This window comes from Anopheles ziemanni, chromosome 2, assembly GCF_943734765.1.
Source record: "Anopheles ziemanni chromosome 2, idAnoZiCoDA_A2_x.2, whole genome shotgun sequence".
In the NCBI taxonomy this organism is placed as follows: domain Eukaryota; kingdom Metazoa; phylum Arthropoda; class Insecta; order Diptera; family Culicidae; genus Anopheles; species Anopheles ziemanni.
In genome coordinates, this window is record NC_080705.1 from 68,034,587 (window position 1) to 68,051,277 (window position 16,691).

Here is a 16,691-nt window from a genome sequence, read left to right on the forward strand (position 1 = left end):
CTCTGCCCGAAGTTTAGGAAAAAAATCCTCCCCATACTTTGACTTTAACTCGTTGATCTTTAACGCTTGGGAGGACATCTTGCGCGATTGGTTGGTGATGTTGGACGATTTGATCGTGGAGGTCGACGAGACCTTCGACATGGAGGAGGAGTTCTGCGTGCTGCTCGACGTTTTGTTCGGACCCAGCACGTTCCCCAGCTCCGAAATTGCGCTCTGCAGTCCACCGAGGTCCTGCTTGACGGCGGCGGCCGCCGATGTGATGCTGCTGGCGGAGGAGGACGACTGCGAAGACATCCTTTGCGTGGAGGACGAACTCTCTATGTGTTTGGTGGTGGTGCTGGTGGAAGAGGTGGACGACGATTGCTTGGAGGTTTTGCTACTGCTTCGGCTACTGTTGAGCAAATGCTGCGAACGATAAAGCAGAGGAGAAAGTATTAAAATATTTTTTCAGAAGCGTTATAGAGGATAAAAGAGCATTGTTTGAGATTGATTTTTAACTTCCACTAAAACTGGCAATTCGTTCAATAATTAATGTGTTACAACAGAGGAATATGATATTTAAAATTTAAGGAATCGTTAAACTAATTTAAACATTTAAAAACTTGTTTTTGTTGAATTTTGATCGACATATAAATTTTGGTTTATTGTACTTTTTTCAATTGCTTTTTTAAATTGGCTCTCTGAGCAACTAAATTAACTAAGATTCGATAAGTTTTCATTAGTGCGAGCCTTATCTTAGTTCATAATGGGTATCAAGATTGTATTTCTTGATAGTAGCTACTTTGGATGCAAAGTAAACGAGTTATTGCCGTCGGATTTTGATCGAGACTCACGACGCTAGGAAATTTAAGAACGATTAATAATACAAATGCATGAATTAAAAGCAAGATCATTATGAAATCGACGCAATTGCGTACGTCGTTCTTCGCCTTTTTCTCCACACCACTTTGCAAATCTCAGTTTGAAAAGCACGTACGAAACGCATAGCATAAAACGTAGATATGTGAAGCAATAAAGAGGATTCAATTATTGATCTGCACGTACGCTGCCGATAAAGAGTTACTCATATTGAACCAACCGATGTTGGATCGCAAACTTGCTATCAGCACGCTCGCCCGTTGAACCGTGCGTTTCTAGAAAAACCCTGTTCGTTTGCCTTAGTTGCGACATTTAGTTGGAAGTTTACATAAATTAATGGCACAGTTTTCCGTAGCGTAGATGATCCGGCGCGTGCATTAAAATTCTGCCGCTAAAAAGGCATCACCTAATTTACATTTGCCGAGTGGTTTAAAATATTCCCAAGTGGTTCGCTTATTTCCCCGAACTACCGCCCATCATCTGCGAGCGGGTTTTTCTCGTCCGTGTGAGTTGGACCGATATTATTTTATTTTTAGCATCCCCCCTCCTCGCCCCCCTCTTTGCAAGTTCATCCCATTCGCGCCACCCTCAGTTCGATCGTTCAGAACGTTGGAAGCGCGTTGGAAAAAAATGGCTCAACCGAATGTTGATCTTTCCGATGACGTTGTCACACCTAAACCGTGCTAAGGTTCCGTCGGCAGCGGCTTACCTGGTTTTGGGAATGAGATTCGGTGTCGTTCCAAACTCCTAGGAAGGAATAGCTCGGAATTCGGGATGTGCTACACCGCGACGCGGATGGACAATATTGACTCGAAATTGTTCTGCAAACAATCGATCACGCACACGCACACACATACACACTAGCACGCTTCTGGCCAGGAAGTCGATCTGCTTCGGTAAAATAAACCCTATATTTCTATCTCCACACTCTCCAGTGGATTCGGCGTTTCCTTTTTTTTTCGTTCGTTCGGTTTGTTTGTCGGTTTGTGCTTGAAAAATTGTCACTTTATTTCATTCGAGGGCTTCAATTTTCGATTTTGGTTAAACACTTCGCGTTTTTTATTCTTTTTATGTGTTCAGAATTCGACACTATCGATTCCGGTTCGTTGGCTTCGTTCGAGATCGCTCGAGGTGCGCGCGAGCTCGTGCTGATCGTTCGTTCGTTCTAGCGTTACTGAGACGGACCGGGCCAGGCATGCTCTCGCAGGCCCGATTCCCGGCGGTTTGCCGGTGTTGGTCTTGTTTGCATAAATCGGCGCAACGCTGTCAACCCACCGCGATGGTGACAATAAAGACGTCCGCGATCGAGTTCCATTGGGTTGGCAAGAAGAGTGGCAAAACAGTGACGGTGCTCGTGAGATTAGAAAAAAGGATTGAAACACCTCATCAAATTATAAAATTAGTTGTTTTCTTCTAAAACCGGTTTTGTGCTTCAAATACTTGTACATTAAGATCTTTAATTTAAACCTTTAAAATCAAATATATTTCTTTAACCTATTCATTATATAGGGAAACACGACCAACTTTCTTGCCAACCCAAACTGGCCGTGCGCTCCGTGTTCGGTTTTAGCAAAAGCGAGCATTTTCGCGAACCTACACGAACCCCTCTTCAGCCGATGAGGATCTTGAGGATCCAGACGCGGACGCTTCACGTTGCGCAGCAGCTGTTTCTGTGAAAATAGATCGCGACCTGCACGCGACAGTTCGCCGAATTCCGCCATCCGTCTGACTGGTGTGCCACCCCTCCCCTCCCTTCGTCCTTTCCCTGGCCATCATCCCTTCCGTGTCGCCCACCAATGCAAACTGCATGCTAATGTTGACAAACGACCGAGGTGGGTTTTTACGTTGAAAGACGACGGTTCCGCTAAAATCCATCGCTACATCTCACGTCCGATCGTCGGGGTTGGCGTCGTGTCCAACCAAGTGTCAAGACTGGTTAGCGTACTTTCCGTTCTTTGCCCCGCACCCTGCCGTTTCGTCTTTGGTGCTCCACTTGCTGGCCATGGTTCATCAAGAATCTTATGACGTTTGCTACAAAGTGCGGCGACGGTGTTAACGGTTTTCAACGGAAACCGTTCCATCTCAGCGGCGAGGAATACATTTTCACATGAATTAAACCATCAGTTATTGCGCAATGAAAATGATAATATTAAAAATAACTGTATCTAAAATATAAATCTAGTTCTCGTTGTATCGAGACTGAGTTTCAAGACCATCTAGCACAGTCCGGACTTTTTATAACAGGAAACAATTTATTGAGGAAAAGAATACTAATTCTCTACCGTCACAAGAACGAATGAAAAAATTGTTGTTTTGTTGTTTAAATGCTCAACATCTTGGAAAAAACGCAGACACAGATCTGTCAACGGTCGTTCTGCTGCTCGTGACCTCCTTTTTCAACTTTGCAGAACCGACGTAATGAAATTTACACCTATCCTTCTTTTTTTTTTGTTGCGGTCGAAAGCATGTCACCCTGTGGCCATCTTACAGTATTTTTGATTTGCATAAGAGTTTTTGCTTCACCGTCAGAGGATTTTTGTCGGTCTCGTGCGAATAACTGTTGAAAGACAAATTTGTCGGACGATTTGAAACCGGAAAATACCGGTGTGGACAGTACGACGAAGGATGAAGTTTTTGTTAGCTCTTGGTTTCTGAGTAAAGGTTTTTCATCATATTTTTTCCGAACAAACATATTTTCAAATGTAATTTTGCCTTTTTTATAGAGTACAATTGTCACAAACAACGATTAATTACGTAGCCAAGAAGAGCTCACCCGAACTCACTGAACTGGGGCAATTGAAAAGGATTAGGATGGTTTTATCATAAATCCTACGGCTCTCCTCCGTATCGCGCTATCATACATTGACCACAACCGTGCATTGCATAAGACACTCGTGTTACGGTAGTTTGCTAGCAGCAGGAATTAACGCCTCGAGTTTAAGTTAGCGAGTCACTCAGTTGTGATGGCGACAGGTCGCGTGAGGATTTCCACGAATTCACGTACACCTCCGAGGGTGAATCAGCTGGTGCTCTTGATGGCGGGAGGAAAAGAAAGCTTGACAAGAAAGCAAACTCTACCCCGTGTCAGACGAGCGGCCGTGCCGTCGCCCACCTGGGAGGAGGAAACGTCCGAGATGGGGTGAGGACGTGCTCAAGTGGTGGTGTGCTTTGCTTTTGTTCCCTTTTTTTTCGTTTGCTTATTTTTAACCAAAAGCAAAATATACAGCCCATCCTCCGAGCACCTCGGAAGGTCGAACCCGGGGACCCCGTCCCGTCGTCTCGGTCCGCGCTAGATTACGGTGCGATGATTAAGCCACCGCAAGCCGCAGAAAGTGTCTCGAGTGAGACATTGAACAATTTATGGCCTTCGTCAAGTTCACGGGTCGCTGAGTCATGCGGCGCATTCGACGAAGCGATTCTGGGAGGATCGTTTAATTCGTGGGTTTGATTTAGGGGTCACCGGGACACGTTGCGTACAGTTACGCTCCTCGGAAGACGGGCAGGATTGGTGAATTTATTTTGCATTATTTTAATCTACTCGCTGATTCACCGGACCATCGGGCCCGGTTGGGTTTTCCTCACGACTTACCTCCTGTGATGTGGTCATCGAGCTGGTGGATGTTGCGCTTCCGAGTGTTCCGGATGTGGTCGTCGAGAGCGGTGCATTCGGGCTGGCGAAACGGTTGTGGCGGATCGAGGGCGTGGGCGAACCGGTATCGGCTATGTCGGACATCTGAAACGGATGCAGAAACCGGGAATAGTTTGATCAGGAACGTCGTCTTGGTGGAGTTAGACCGAATGATCTGCGTGAATCTTTATTGATCGTTACATGAACACACGGTGATGTGTGATACAATCAAGTGATTTTATTTTATTTTTTCGTGACAATTTTAGAACTATTTTACCATGAACAAATATGTCAGGAGAAAAATGTAACTATCATTTTATCAAACAGGAAAATACCGGTATTAAACTATTAAAACATTACAGTTTAAGAACATTTCAATTATGCAGTTAGTTGTACAACGTTATTCGATGAATTGGTGCTTGTTACAGATGAATATTTGTTTTATTCAATTAATGAGGGATGCGGTCTGATGAGTCCTGAGTGATTTTCTGCAGGAGATTTGGCATGAATTGTAATCTCAACGGGCAATGATAACAGCCATTATTTATAACATGCCACGGGGACGGTTGTTATCACGATGATTTACTGTATTGACTCTCGCTGACTAATGGGCCCGGTATGGAACCGCCCAGCACCCCGGGGAATGCGTTGTATATGATGGTGCTGATGCCCCTGTCTACAGAAGCTTCCCCGCGGTCAAGTGAAGTCGCGATCGCGCCTCGAAAGAATGTACTATGCAAATAAGCAATACGGGGTTCGCGGTCACGACAGCAAATGCTTTCCTTGTGGCAGGAAGATGTGATGAGAGCTCGGTGCTCGAAAACACGTTAGTGCATGAATGGGCCAGCGTATATGATGGAATGAGTATGGAAATGAGGTGGGTTAAATTGGTGGAACCGTGTGATGGCGCTGGATACACAAAAATGCTTGCGCCAGCCCGACGGGCGTTGACGTAAGACGGCGCACTCACATTGAAGAAGCCACAGGCGATCGAGCGCAGAAAAACAGAAATGCTGTTAGTTTACAGTTGGAAAACAAGAAGATAATGTTCAGGAGGAAAGCAGTTCTCTTTTTTTAAATGCTTCTAGTATTTTTTTTTCGGGGAGACATATGAACACATTAGATGAATGTCACATGCTGGAAACTATGTGAGCACATTTTAGCAAAAAAAAAACAAAAAAAAACACTGATACGCACACAGAGAAACACGCAAACAACAAGCAATAGAAAAAGGGGCTCTGACTATGGATGAGACAAAAACAATTTTAAGTTACACGAACCGATTTGAAAAAATTCTTTCGGGCACTTTCCAGCGAATTTCTGTTCATTTTTGTACACGTGTAGGAAGGATGTTTTTTGCACACACTATTATTTTCGTGTTCGGGTTTTTAGTCGCAGGACGCAACTCAACATCACTTGTCACAAAACTCGTTGGATTTAATGTTTCTGTCGTATGGCGGGACCAATCGAAATCAAAACAAAACATTGAAACACAAACATGCGAAATTTTACATTCAATCGTTAAGAACGTTAAAAAAGTTCAATGTTCAATCGTTAAAACGCACCATGCGGCTCCATCGAGCGCAAAAAATAAAAAATAAACAAACAAAATCAACCAATCCGCACAACAAAAGCCCTAACAATCCGTGTCGCACCCGTCCTGATAAGAGCACCGTTGCGAAATACGTCGCGGCAGCAAATTGCTCGTCCATTTTTATGCCTCCCCTATCATTCGATCGGCCTTTAATTACAAACCGTTAACAACGCGTTAAAATGCTTTTCTGACATTCCATCACCCTTCAGTCTCGTTTACGAAGAGAAAAAATTGACGGAAGGGGGAGAAACAAAACAAAAACAGCTGCACAACGATAGAACGTTATCTTATCGTCGAAATTTGTTAACCCACGGCAACATGTGGGAACACAATCGCACCCCAAAGTGGATTCGCTATTCTTTGGCAGCGAGGCGGAAATGAAAGGAACGTCAAATAAGAGAACCCTTTAGGAATGTTTGTTGCGTTTGTCATCGGGCATCGACGGTGGGCATCCCCTTGCTGCCTATCGGCAGCGAGGATCGACAATTTGTCTATTTCCCTCTGCGATGTGTGTGGTTGTCTTGGTGGTAAACGAAGAGCACAATCAGCCGCCCGATTGCCTCATATTTGGGTGTCCTTCGGTTCGTCGATAGGTCTCTTCAAAACTCCTCAAAAACAAAGCCACCGTAATCAAAACAATTTCAACCGATGACCATCAAACCCTCGGTAATGCAACCACCACACATTTGAACCAAAGCAGGCGGGGATGGTGTTCATCAGACTCCGCGGTGTTCATCACATTCTCGCGCTTCATCCGCGATTCGTTCGAAAATGCCGACCGCGGATCGAAGCGGCCAAAGAGTTTAAAATGTGTTCGGCGTGCGACGTCACGACGCAGACGGGATTTTCTAGCTCTAGCGAGGGGAGTGTTAAGGCTTGTTGTTGGTTTTTATTTTAACGTTCTCTATATGCATGTCACGCTTGGTGGAGTTCGCGAACGAAGTCGCACACGCACACACACAAACGTAGCGTTTCGACGAACGTTTGACGTTAGAATAGGGGTAGGTTTTGTTATAAAAAATTTTCTACTTTGTCTGGGAGCTTGAATCGAGTCACTGCAATCTGTGCGCAAATCAATAACAAACCGCACCAGCCTCTAAGCTATATGTTGTAAACGCATATAAAATAACAGCACTGTTGGACACACGGATTTTGTCTTTGAGAGATTGTTCGAGAACAGCACGTTTTTTGTGTTTGGCAGTCTTTACTGCACCCGTCACGGATCGAAAGTACACTGAATCGCGGGACACTTTAAACTGCAGTTTAACAACCGTTCAGAACACCGGCCTGCATGCCATGCAGTCGAGGGAATCGATCGTTTCGGGCAATGTCTGGCGTTGCTAGAAAGTTCATCCGCGAGTCACGCGCCACGCGTATGGCGTTCAAAAAAAAACACACACACACAACACGCACACCAACCGTTTGTAAGTGCCGCTGGCAGGGAGAAGAATCAGGGTTGAACCTTCGCACTCGAGAGACGACGCAACACTGCCCCTGCAGGGTGGCCCGGGCGAGTGTGTAAGAACGCGATTCGCGATTGTAATGCTTGCGAGTGGGGTTGCTTGGCGACTGCCGGACGGTTTCACCCTCAGCGTCCGAGACACCACTACGGATGGCGCAAATATTCGCGTCGCATGGGATGCTTGGCGGAGGCATGAAATACAATGCATTCGTGCGGATCGCCACAAACACATGGAGCCCGCCTCTTGCTTGGGGTTTCGAGGGGGAGCACGTAGAAGATCGGCAAACAAAATAAAGTGCGCAAACACAAGAGGATGCTGCTGCTGTTGGCCGTGATTGACGCGATCTCGCAAGGGACGCTCGCGGAAATGAACGCGACACGCGTGACGTATGCCATTATTACGTGATGTGAAACGCGAAGGCAAGGGCTGACACGCAACAAACTTGAAAAAATTGTTTCAAAAATCGAAAATCAGTCAAATGTATTACGGACATCATTCATGACTAAACACCCTACGGTGACCGGTTATAGCGAGGAAATCAAGTGCAAACAACTAGCCACCCCGCTTCATGTTGATTTAAGATTATTTTGTGTGCGCAAACGGAGGAAGGGTCGTTTCCGTAGATTATCACATTAGCAACCGTTTTGGGACGAACACCAGGAAAGATTCAGCCTTGACAAAGCACACAACATGCTTCTGTTTGGTCTGTCTGAGGTTGATAAATTAGTGCCATTTAAATTGGGCATCCCATTTTAAGGCGTTTATCAGTTCGCTCGCGGACAAGAGTCGTGGAATTGAAACAATAAAACGAAGTTAAATTTTAATATCCCTCAAAAATCGCCAAATGATCTAGAATCATCCTGATGGATTTCACAAGATGTTGTTTGTATTGCTAGACATGTCTTAACATGTTTCCGATTTACTCAACGGGGAGAAAAATATAAGCGAAGGTGCCCCTAGAGAGTGGAGACAGATTTTACGTTGGCGTGAGGAATCGATCGCACAAAGGCGCAAACGAAAACCTGTTCGCACACCTACATCTCAAATAAGTAAAAGGAAGAGAAAAAAAAAACGACCAACAAAACATTTCTCATGATGAAGTTCAAACCGTCGTAACAGAATGAATCCATCTTGAGCACATCGTATGAAGGTACTGTTGAATGAGCAGAACATTTGACAAAGCGGTGAAGGAATATTGTTATAACAAGAAAAGTCAAATCATTCATAGTTTTGGTAATTTGCACGATTTTTTGAATTTGTTAAAATATCGATAGTTGTTTGTGAACTAATTTTGACAAAAAAAACGGAACAAAGGCATTTAAAAATAAATTAAAAGATCATTTTTCATACAGACACTCTTGAGGGTGCGGTTTTTATTGCTTGATGCAAATGTCAGAGTCTGCCGGGAATGAAAATAAACCGGAGGCGAAGCACATGGACAACACAACAACATGTGCCGGTTAGGAGGGTTCAGGTTATGTTTACAAACGCGCGTGGAGTTCACTCGCCGGGAGCACAGCTTCAGACGCATTTTGTTTGGTCTCGATGCTCACTTGTGCCGGCTCATGTGGATGGCAGGGGGACGCGGAATGCTACAGGTGGCGCCAAGGCGGGACCGACACGCGGCAATGGTCCAAACACAAACAAACCGGACCCCCGTTAGCGACCGACGTTCATCATATGTTTTCAGCAAGCTGCGGAGAATGCTTCATAGGTGTGTATGTGTTTATGGCAACATAAAACATTATGGCAAAAGAGAACACTGGGAGAGAAAACGCAAAAGAATTCACTCTCTCTTTCTCTCTCTCTCTCTCGGGCGCAGAATCAGTCTCAGTATAACAGCATTTATGGAATGCATCAGCAGAGCGAGATTAAACCCGCTCCTCACCATAGGACAAAGAGATCATCATTTACTGCGAAAGCGAGAATGAGAGAACGGAAACACAAACACACACATCGTCACGTTCGTTGAACGAAGATTTTTATACACGAGAGAGCAACTAACTTTAGAGAAAGAGTAGGAGGGGAATCGAACCGTCAAACTACAGTGCTGTGTAGAGAAACACACCGTAGACGCTACCGAACGCGCCACGCAGTGTTATTTAAATACCATGCTTATTGACGTACAGTATCTAAGCGCGACGAATCAATTCCTACGCCAACCTTACTTACCTTTCCGTTGGGGAAAAGGAACTGTGCTCGTAGCACCGAGATCGGTGTGGTTGGTGGCTGATTGATACCCATTGTTTTTTTATAGTTCACAATAATTTTTTTCTCGCTTCAATATAATCACTTTGGAAATTTCCACTGCACATAAGATTTTTCACTTTGTTTGTCTTTTTTCGTTGTTAATTTGATTTCTGAAATTAATCGTTCAAGGAAGAGACTAGTTTTAACACTGATATTTTCAACCATACAAAGAATTAAATACTATCTCATCACAAAGCTGAAATGTTCTCTCGGAGAGTCCAATTCACTATAGGTTTCAAGATGCAAAGTTGGTGTTGAAAGATTATTTTCGTGCGGCAGGTAAATTATTGCTTATGCTGTTCCCCTATTGCACCCTGCTTTAACAACAACACAAACCCGTAACCGTGAATGCACCAATATGTTCCCACTAGCCCCGAACTAGGTATCGGGGTGTGTCCCTTCGCGCCTGTTGTTCCTTTGCAGTCAATAAAAGGCAAGGTACACAAGTATGACTCCAGGAAGTTGGTCGCCAGATAAGACTGGTACCAGACGACGCCAAACCCGGCGAATTTTGTCTTGCTCGAACTGGCGACGACGGTCGCCGGCAATGCAAATGCTCTTCCTGCGTCAATTACCTGCCCGACGAGGGAAAAAAACCAAAGTTTGCCACATAGGGTAGTACACCCACGGTGGGAAATAAAAAAAACAGGGTGTGTGTTTCAATGTGCGAAAGATGATTTATTTATGTTGGCGTCGCTCAAGGTGAACGACAAACGAGGGTTTCTCGACGGATGATAACGGCACAGGAAGTATTAAGGTGCGTTTAAGATTTCCAATTGCATCGACAGAAATGAATGGGAAATTTCCATAGCATGCACCAACAACTACGGGATTTGAAAACCTCTATGGTTCAAAATTCGGTTAAAAAGAATGGCCTCGCTCAATGTGCGTCAATGCAATAAAAATTCCATAAATATGTCCATCAGGCCAGACGAAAAAAGAAAAGGAAAATAAAAACTCGGACAGCTTATTTGCCTTCCACTGTTCCACTAATCGTGTGAAATAGATATGAACACACGAGAGACTTCATTTGAAGTGGATAAAAAACACTCGAATGATGTTTTTTTTGTTTCCAATCAAGACGCATGGAACGAAATGTTTGTACGGTTGTAGAATTCCGCCGGATTTCGTTAATCTACCACCCGACTGTACAGTTCGGTAATCGTCAAATCGATGGTAGTTTTCAGCAGCGCTTTTCCCACACTTTGCGCCTCCATTGTAAAAAAAAAAGAAATAAAAACAAACATGCCGGCATTGATCCTTGTTGGGGGGAGGGTCCACGAGAGGACTAAAGTAAACATCGCAAAAATCATTTTCGGCAATTGGAGGTGTGATTTCCGAAGAGGAAAAAGCAAAAAGAAAGCAGTTCTGTACAATGTTTACGATGCTGTTTCGCTTGCCGGCAACAAGAAATGCCGTTGGCGCGCGTTTATTGAGGAATGTGGTCAAATATGTTTGGTAATTCCAAGTGGTATCATTGTAAAACTTTTACGGCCTACCACCACGCACATTCCGATCACATTTTTCACCGATGCGTAACGCAAGAGCGGTAGGTTCAAACATTTCACCTAGACAAGAAATGATTCTGCCTGCCTCAAATGCACTCATACCTTTCCTTTTGAGGTCATTACTAATCACACGAGGGAACTCGAGCCCTTTTTGAATTGTCATATTCCTATCAGCAGGAAAATGAAGCGCTTGTGACGCAAGAGGGGTAACGAAAAAGATTGATAACCTTCTGAAAGATGCTGAGCCCGAGTACTGTACACGAATTTTCCAAATACCCAGCCGCAAACATATGTGCAGCGCTGGAACTGAGGTAGTGCTATCTCTTGACTGTTTCGAGGACAAGACCAGCAAAGGAGAAATAAGTAGAAGATTGGGATGTAAATGGGACGAGACTGGGGTATAAGATCCCAACGCACGAGGGCCACTTGCAAATTCCACGTTTCATAATTCTTGGGCCGTTCCCGCAGTGGAGCTGAATGATTAACTCCCTACCGGACACAACTCATACACACACGCGCACATAAACACGGGCCATGAGGCACTGCCGGTGATGAAAAGAAAACTAATCCGTGAGAAGGACACAACACATATTTAGCATCGTAATCGGCGCAATTAATAAATGGCTAAAATGTCAGACTGGCTTAATTTCTTGCTAATCAAAATCACAAACACAGCACACACACGCACACTCCGATCGAGCCCGATCGCCAAGGAGAAAGTTTAATAAGTCATCCTTCCACGACCGGAGCTCGGTAAGGTTGGAAATTGGCCTCACTTTTAACCACTTTCACCTGCACTGCAAGCAACAATATTAAACCACAAACTGGTAGCACTTTCTGGTGGAAGAAATTTGCCACAACCGCGCACTTAAGTCGAGCCGGTTTGGTCGTTTGCTAAGATGGCGCATCCGCTTCTGGCGGCTTTCGGAGAGCGACTGAGCTCGATGCGTCTCCCGGCCTAGGGTTATCAAGAAAAAGGTTGGGTTTGGGTGTTCTCACACAGACCAGCAAACTGCGAACCGCGAGTCCTCGGGAGAGCGTGACAAGCGAGAGAATGCTCGCGGAAATTGTGATTCATTCCACACACAACAGAATAGGATCGCCCTTTGGCGCACGCCCCACGGCACTGGGAGCCTTCTACACGCAGCATCCCCCAGCAAAACGGGGGTTTGTAATCGTGATCATAAAACAGATGAAACGGCTCGCGATCCCTCCCGAAACGAATGAACATTGGATGAATTTATTCACAACCTGTTGATGATTCAACAACACGAAAGGCTCTACAATTTCTTGAACGCCTTTGGTTTGGCGGGATAAACTTTCCATAGACTATTTGTAACGCACCCTCGGAGAGCTTACCCCAAGGCGAGGGTGTGATATACTAATCAAACTCAAATGAAACAGTCTATAAAAGTGCTTGATAACGCCAGGTATTTTAACGATCTCCCTTCGCGATCGTAAAATACTAAATAAACTCCTCCGAACCCATTGTGGACATAAGGGCGGAAATAACTTTACAACGCAGACAAACATTTGCTTTCCTGTGCCTTTCAAGGAAAAGTATATCGAAGGTCTTCCAGATAGTGATGTCTGCAATGGGGTTAAAATAAGATTCAAATTTTTTTTAACTAACTAGTTTTAGATCGTTTAAGGTTAAAAATAGAACTAGAATACAAGCCGTGAGAATGCAACAAGAAGGCAGGAACATTGTCCCATATACCATTCTCCGAGCACAAGAGCCCCCGAGGTTCGCCTTAAGAAGCTATATTTAAAATCTATTTCTGTCGTGGGTCAACATCGAATGACGTCTGAAAGATTGGGTTAAAAGCGAAAAAGGCCTATAAATCAGCTGGTCTAATGCCTGACTACGTCATGACATCTCCAGTGCTATCGTGCCGCGAGCACCCATACACCGGCAGGTCTTATCACTCAGCGCCTATTTATCAGTGATGTAAGCAGCCAGCAATGCCACTCGCGGTTCCCCGACCGCCCGTCAGCCCTTGCGCAAAGTCAACCCCCGTTTACCAACCCCTGGAGGTGCAGTCTTGGCGCGGAAGTGGCTACCCCCGAAAGGCCCGCCGTTTCTCGGAAGAAGTGTAGATCATGTCTTCCGGTCCCCGGTGAGGGTGCGGGTGACGTCTTCCACGTGTTTTGTCGGTTCGGTGGAAGCCCTTTTTCCGTTGCGTTTTGACACAGGGCACGTTTTTGAATTAGTCATGCTGCATCACCGATGAGTGTCAATTTTCGGTGTCGCACGAAACTTGGCCGTACGTGAACGTTACATACATAGTTATTGAGAAAACTTATGCGAAATTGTGAGTGGACGACAGATTATTTATCATGATCAAAAAAGCATACAAAATGTATGGGTGACGCTATTATTCTTGTTAAACATAGATTTTTTAATGATCCATAACTTTTTTTCTGTGTAAGATAGATATGGTTAGTTTCGAAATGACTGGTTAATGGGAAAATTTAACTCTTTATGCTGAATTATTGGTTAATTTTTTGTACCTCCATTTTAAAGCCCTTCTTCGTTTGTAAAAAAGATGCAATACTCCGTCCGTTCGTTCGAAAGAAAGAGTCATATTTCCATTGCCTAGGAACAGTGCCAAGTTTATTCACGACATTAACCAGAATATTGCGCAAATGGTAAATTCAGAAATAAATGCAGTAAATTCAGTAAATTCAGAAGAAAAGTGGTTCAAATGGTAAATTTAACCGAAACATTTGGTAGTCAAGTTTTTTTGTGCTGGATCAAAGTCTTCGATATAGGATTTCCTTCCGTGGGCTCCAAATTCTTCAGCGATGTGTCACGTTTAGCCAAAGCCACACTAACCTATCAAGGAGAAGAAAAAAAAGAAATTCTTCCCAAGTGTTGGTGTTTATCCGCAAACGTCCAATTACACCATGAAACCGAAAAGACAAAAAAGGGAACTGCAAAACAAGGCCCGATCGGAACTCCAGCATGTTGATGATTAATAAGAAAACCATCCGGAGCTTCCCAATTGCGGTGTGCGTTTTGAGCATCATCTTTCCACGGAATGTTGTGGCCTCCATTTGTCCGCTACCGCAACGTTTGTTAGTTTTTGTTGCTGGTTTCCGTGTGTAACACTATGTAACTCCAAACGCGTTTATTGAGCGATTTCACTTTTAAGTTTTTGTCCTCGTTGAAAACAAAATAACCATATGATTGCGATGGTATGAAACAAAACCCATTAGGAGGTGTGTGCAAGAAGCGCACTAATGGAAGAATAATTATGCAGATTCGCTCGATTCATCCCGTTCCCGCCTGCGCGATGGATGCTCAAATACATTTCAAGGTCTTTGCGTACGTCGCGAGTCGTGATCGTCCCAAATCGGCCACATCCGGTAGTGGCGAAAAGCTTACAGCGTGGTAGTAAAAGACGCCCGAGGTGAGATTAACTCTCAAGAGGTGTGCTAATAAATGGTCGCTACTATAAATGTCATCGCCCGTTCCGTCCACCCCGCCCCTGCGGCCGAGCGGAGCAACCGGAGGAGCTTGCGGTGTGTTGTGTCACCGTTTCATCGGACGTCCGGTGTTCGCTGCTCGTCGGAATGTCTCGCTGCCGGTTTCGCGGAACAGCACCAGGGCCTATGACACTATAGGGTTGCCCTAGTTGATTGGAGCTGATTACTCAATTTCAAACGTATCGCACACTCGCGCAGTAGGCTCCGACGCATCGGAACACACAGAAGGAGATGACACGCGACACCTCGGCGTGATTTGGCGCAAAATCGCACATAAGCGAAAGACACTTGGCACCTTGGTGGGGCTTACTTGGCGATGCATGTCTCAAGAAATTTGTCTACGCGCGTGTGTGTGTGTCTGCTAATTTGGTTTCTTTTGCAATTGAAAAAAAAGTTGTGCATTTTACTTTAGCTTGGAAACAAGAGGGAAGTGTGGGAAATTCTTTGAAAAATTACTTGTACTGGAACGTAATATTTCACAATGCCGTAATTGTTGCTGGGCAAAGAAATCAGTTTTCCCATGATAAATTTATATGAACTGTTGGTGAATAATTTCGTATATTTGAATTATTTCATTACCTAACAGCTTACACCAATGGTGCTTATTCATGCTCTAGTATTGTAAAACCATGCACCCATATACATTTTTTTATGTCAGCATGGACGCAACACCAGAAAAGGGTATAATATGTTAGTGACGACATGTAATGAGGAATTGGTTAAACTTAAGAAATCGAAGTCATACTTTCCATCATGTAGAGGCAGTGGCGTATCATAGGATAAGCAAACTAAGCAGCTGCTTGGGGAACCGTTATTTTGATTCATATAGACGCAACACATGAAAATCGTAAAAACTCTATAATATGTTAGTGACGACATGTAATGAAGAATTTGTTAAACTGAAGAAATCGAAGTCATACTTCTGTGGCGTACCATATTGGCGTATCATAGGGTAAGCAAACTAAGCAGCTGCTTGGGGCCCCGTTCTTTTGATTCATATAGACGCAACACATGAAAATCGTAAAAACTCTATAATATGTTAGTGACGACATGTAATAAGAAATTTGTTAAACATAAGAAACCAAAGTCATACTTTTCATCATGTAGAGGCAGAGGCGGAGATGGGGTAAGCAACCTAAGCAGTGGCTTGGAGCCCCGTGCTTTTTATTAATAAATTTTCAAATGTTAATGCTGTAACAGTTTTTATTACTTTTCAGAAAATATTGTTAGTCTTTTCAGGAAAATTTCCAGTTCCATCTAAATTTGATTCTTTATTAAAAATGTGTGATTCAATCTTAACTGAAATTTCATAAATTTTTAAACACAAAATTAAATTTAGTTCAGTGTATTTTTTTTTGCGGTCTTCAGCTCATAGCTGCCTCGGGTCCCTAAAACGCTTATTCCTCTGTGTAGAGAAGAAATATTCAAAAGATTCATTAGGCCAGCTGTTGAGGTAGGTTGATTTTCAGGTCAAATTTGCACTATTAAAAAATTTATATCATTTCTCTTGCTAATTTATACTACATCAGGCAACTGGAAAATTTTTGAAAATGTTTTTATCCCTTCTGTATTCAAAACCAAATGTAGCGAAACTAAAGCCAAAATTATATTGCATTAAGTTTGCTCTATAAAGTGATCTGTAGCTTGTTTCTTTGAAGTGCGCATTTGATTTGCTTTTTTCTTTAGATTCCCATATATGCTTGCCTTTTATTGATCAACAATGCAAACACGATGAAGTGGGCCCCCTGTGGCTGAATTATCTCTCTGGTTTAATATATAGAGTTATAAAAATCTTCTTTTTACGACCACTTCCGGCGTGACGGTACAATCATCCTCACCCACTCACCTAAGACAGACACAAACACACAAGAACAAGTTGTAGGAGGGTTCATTCATAA

At 43.8% G+C, this 16,691-nt stretch overlaps 1 protein-coding gene across 1 annotated transcript in view; it reads right to left on the bottom strand.

Moving 5' to 3' along the window:
* The window catches only part of LOC131294173 (NAD(+) hydrolase sarm1), a 38,266-nt gene that overhangs the window by 11,568 nt on the left and 10,007 nt on the right, over positions 1-16,691 (bottom strand). Inside the window, exons 3-4 of the mRNA XM_058322218.1 lie at positions 4,448-4,591; positions 38-405 (exon numbers count right to left, since the gene is read on the bottom strand). Of these exons, the coding sequence (XP_058178201.1) occupies positions 38-405; positions 4,448-4,591 (512 nt within the window). The remainder of the gene's footprint in view (positions 1-37; positions 406-4,447; positions 4,592-16,691) is intronic.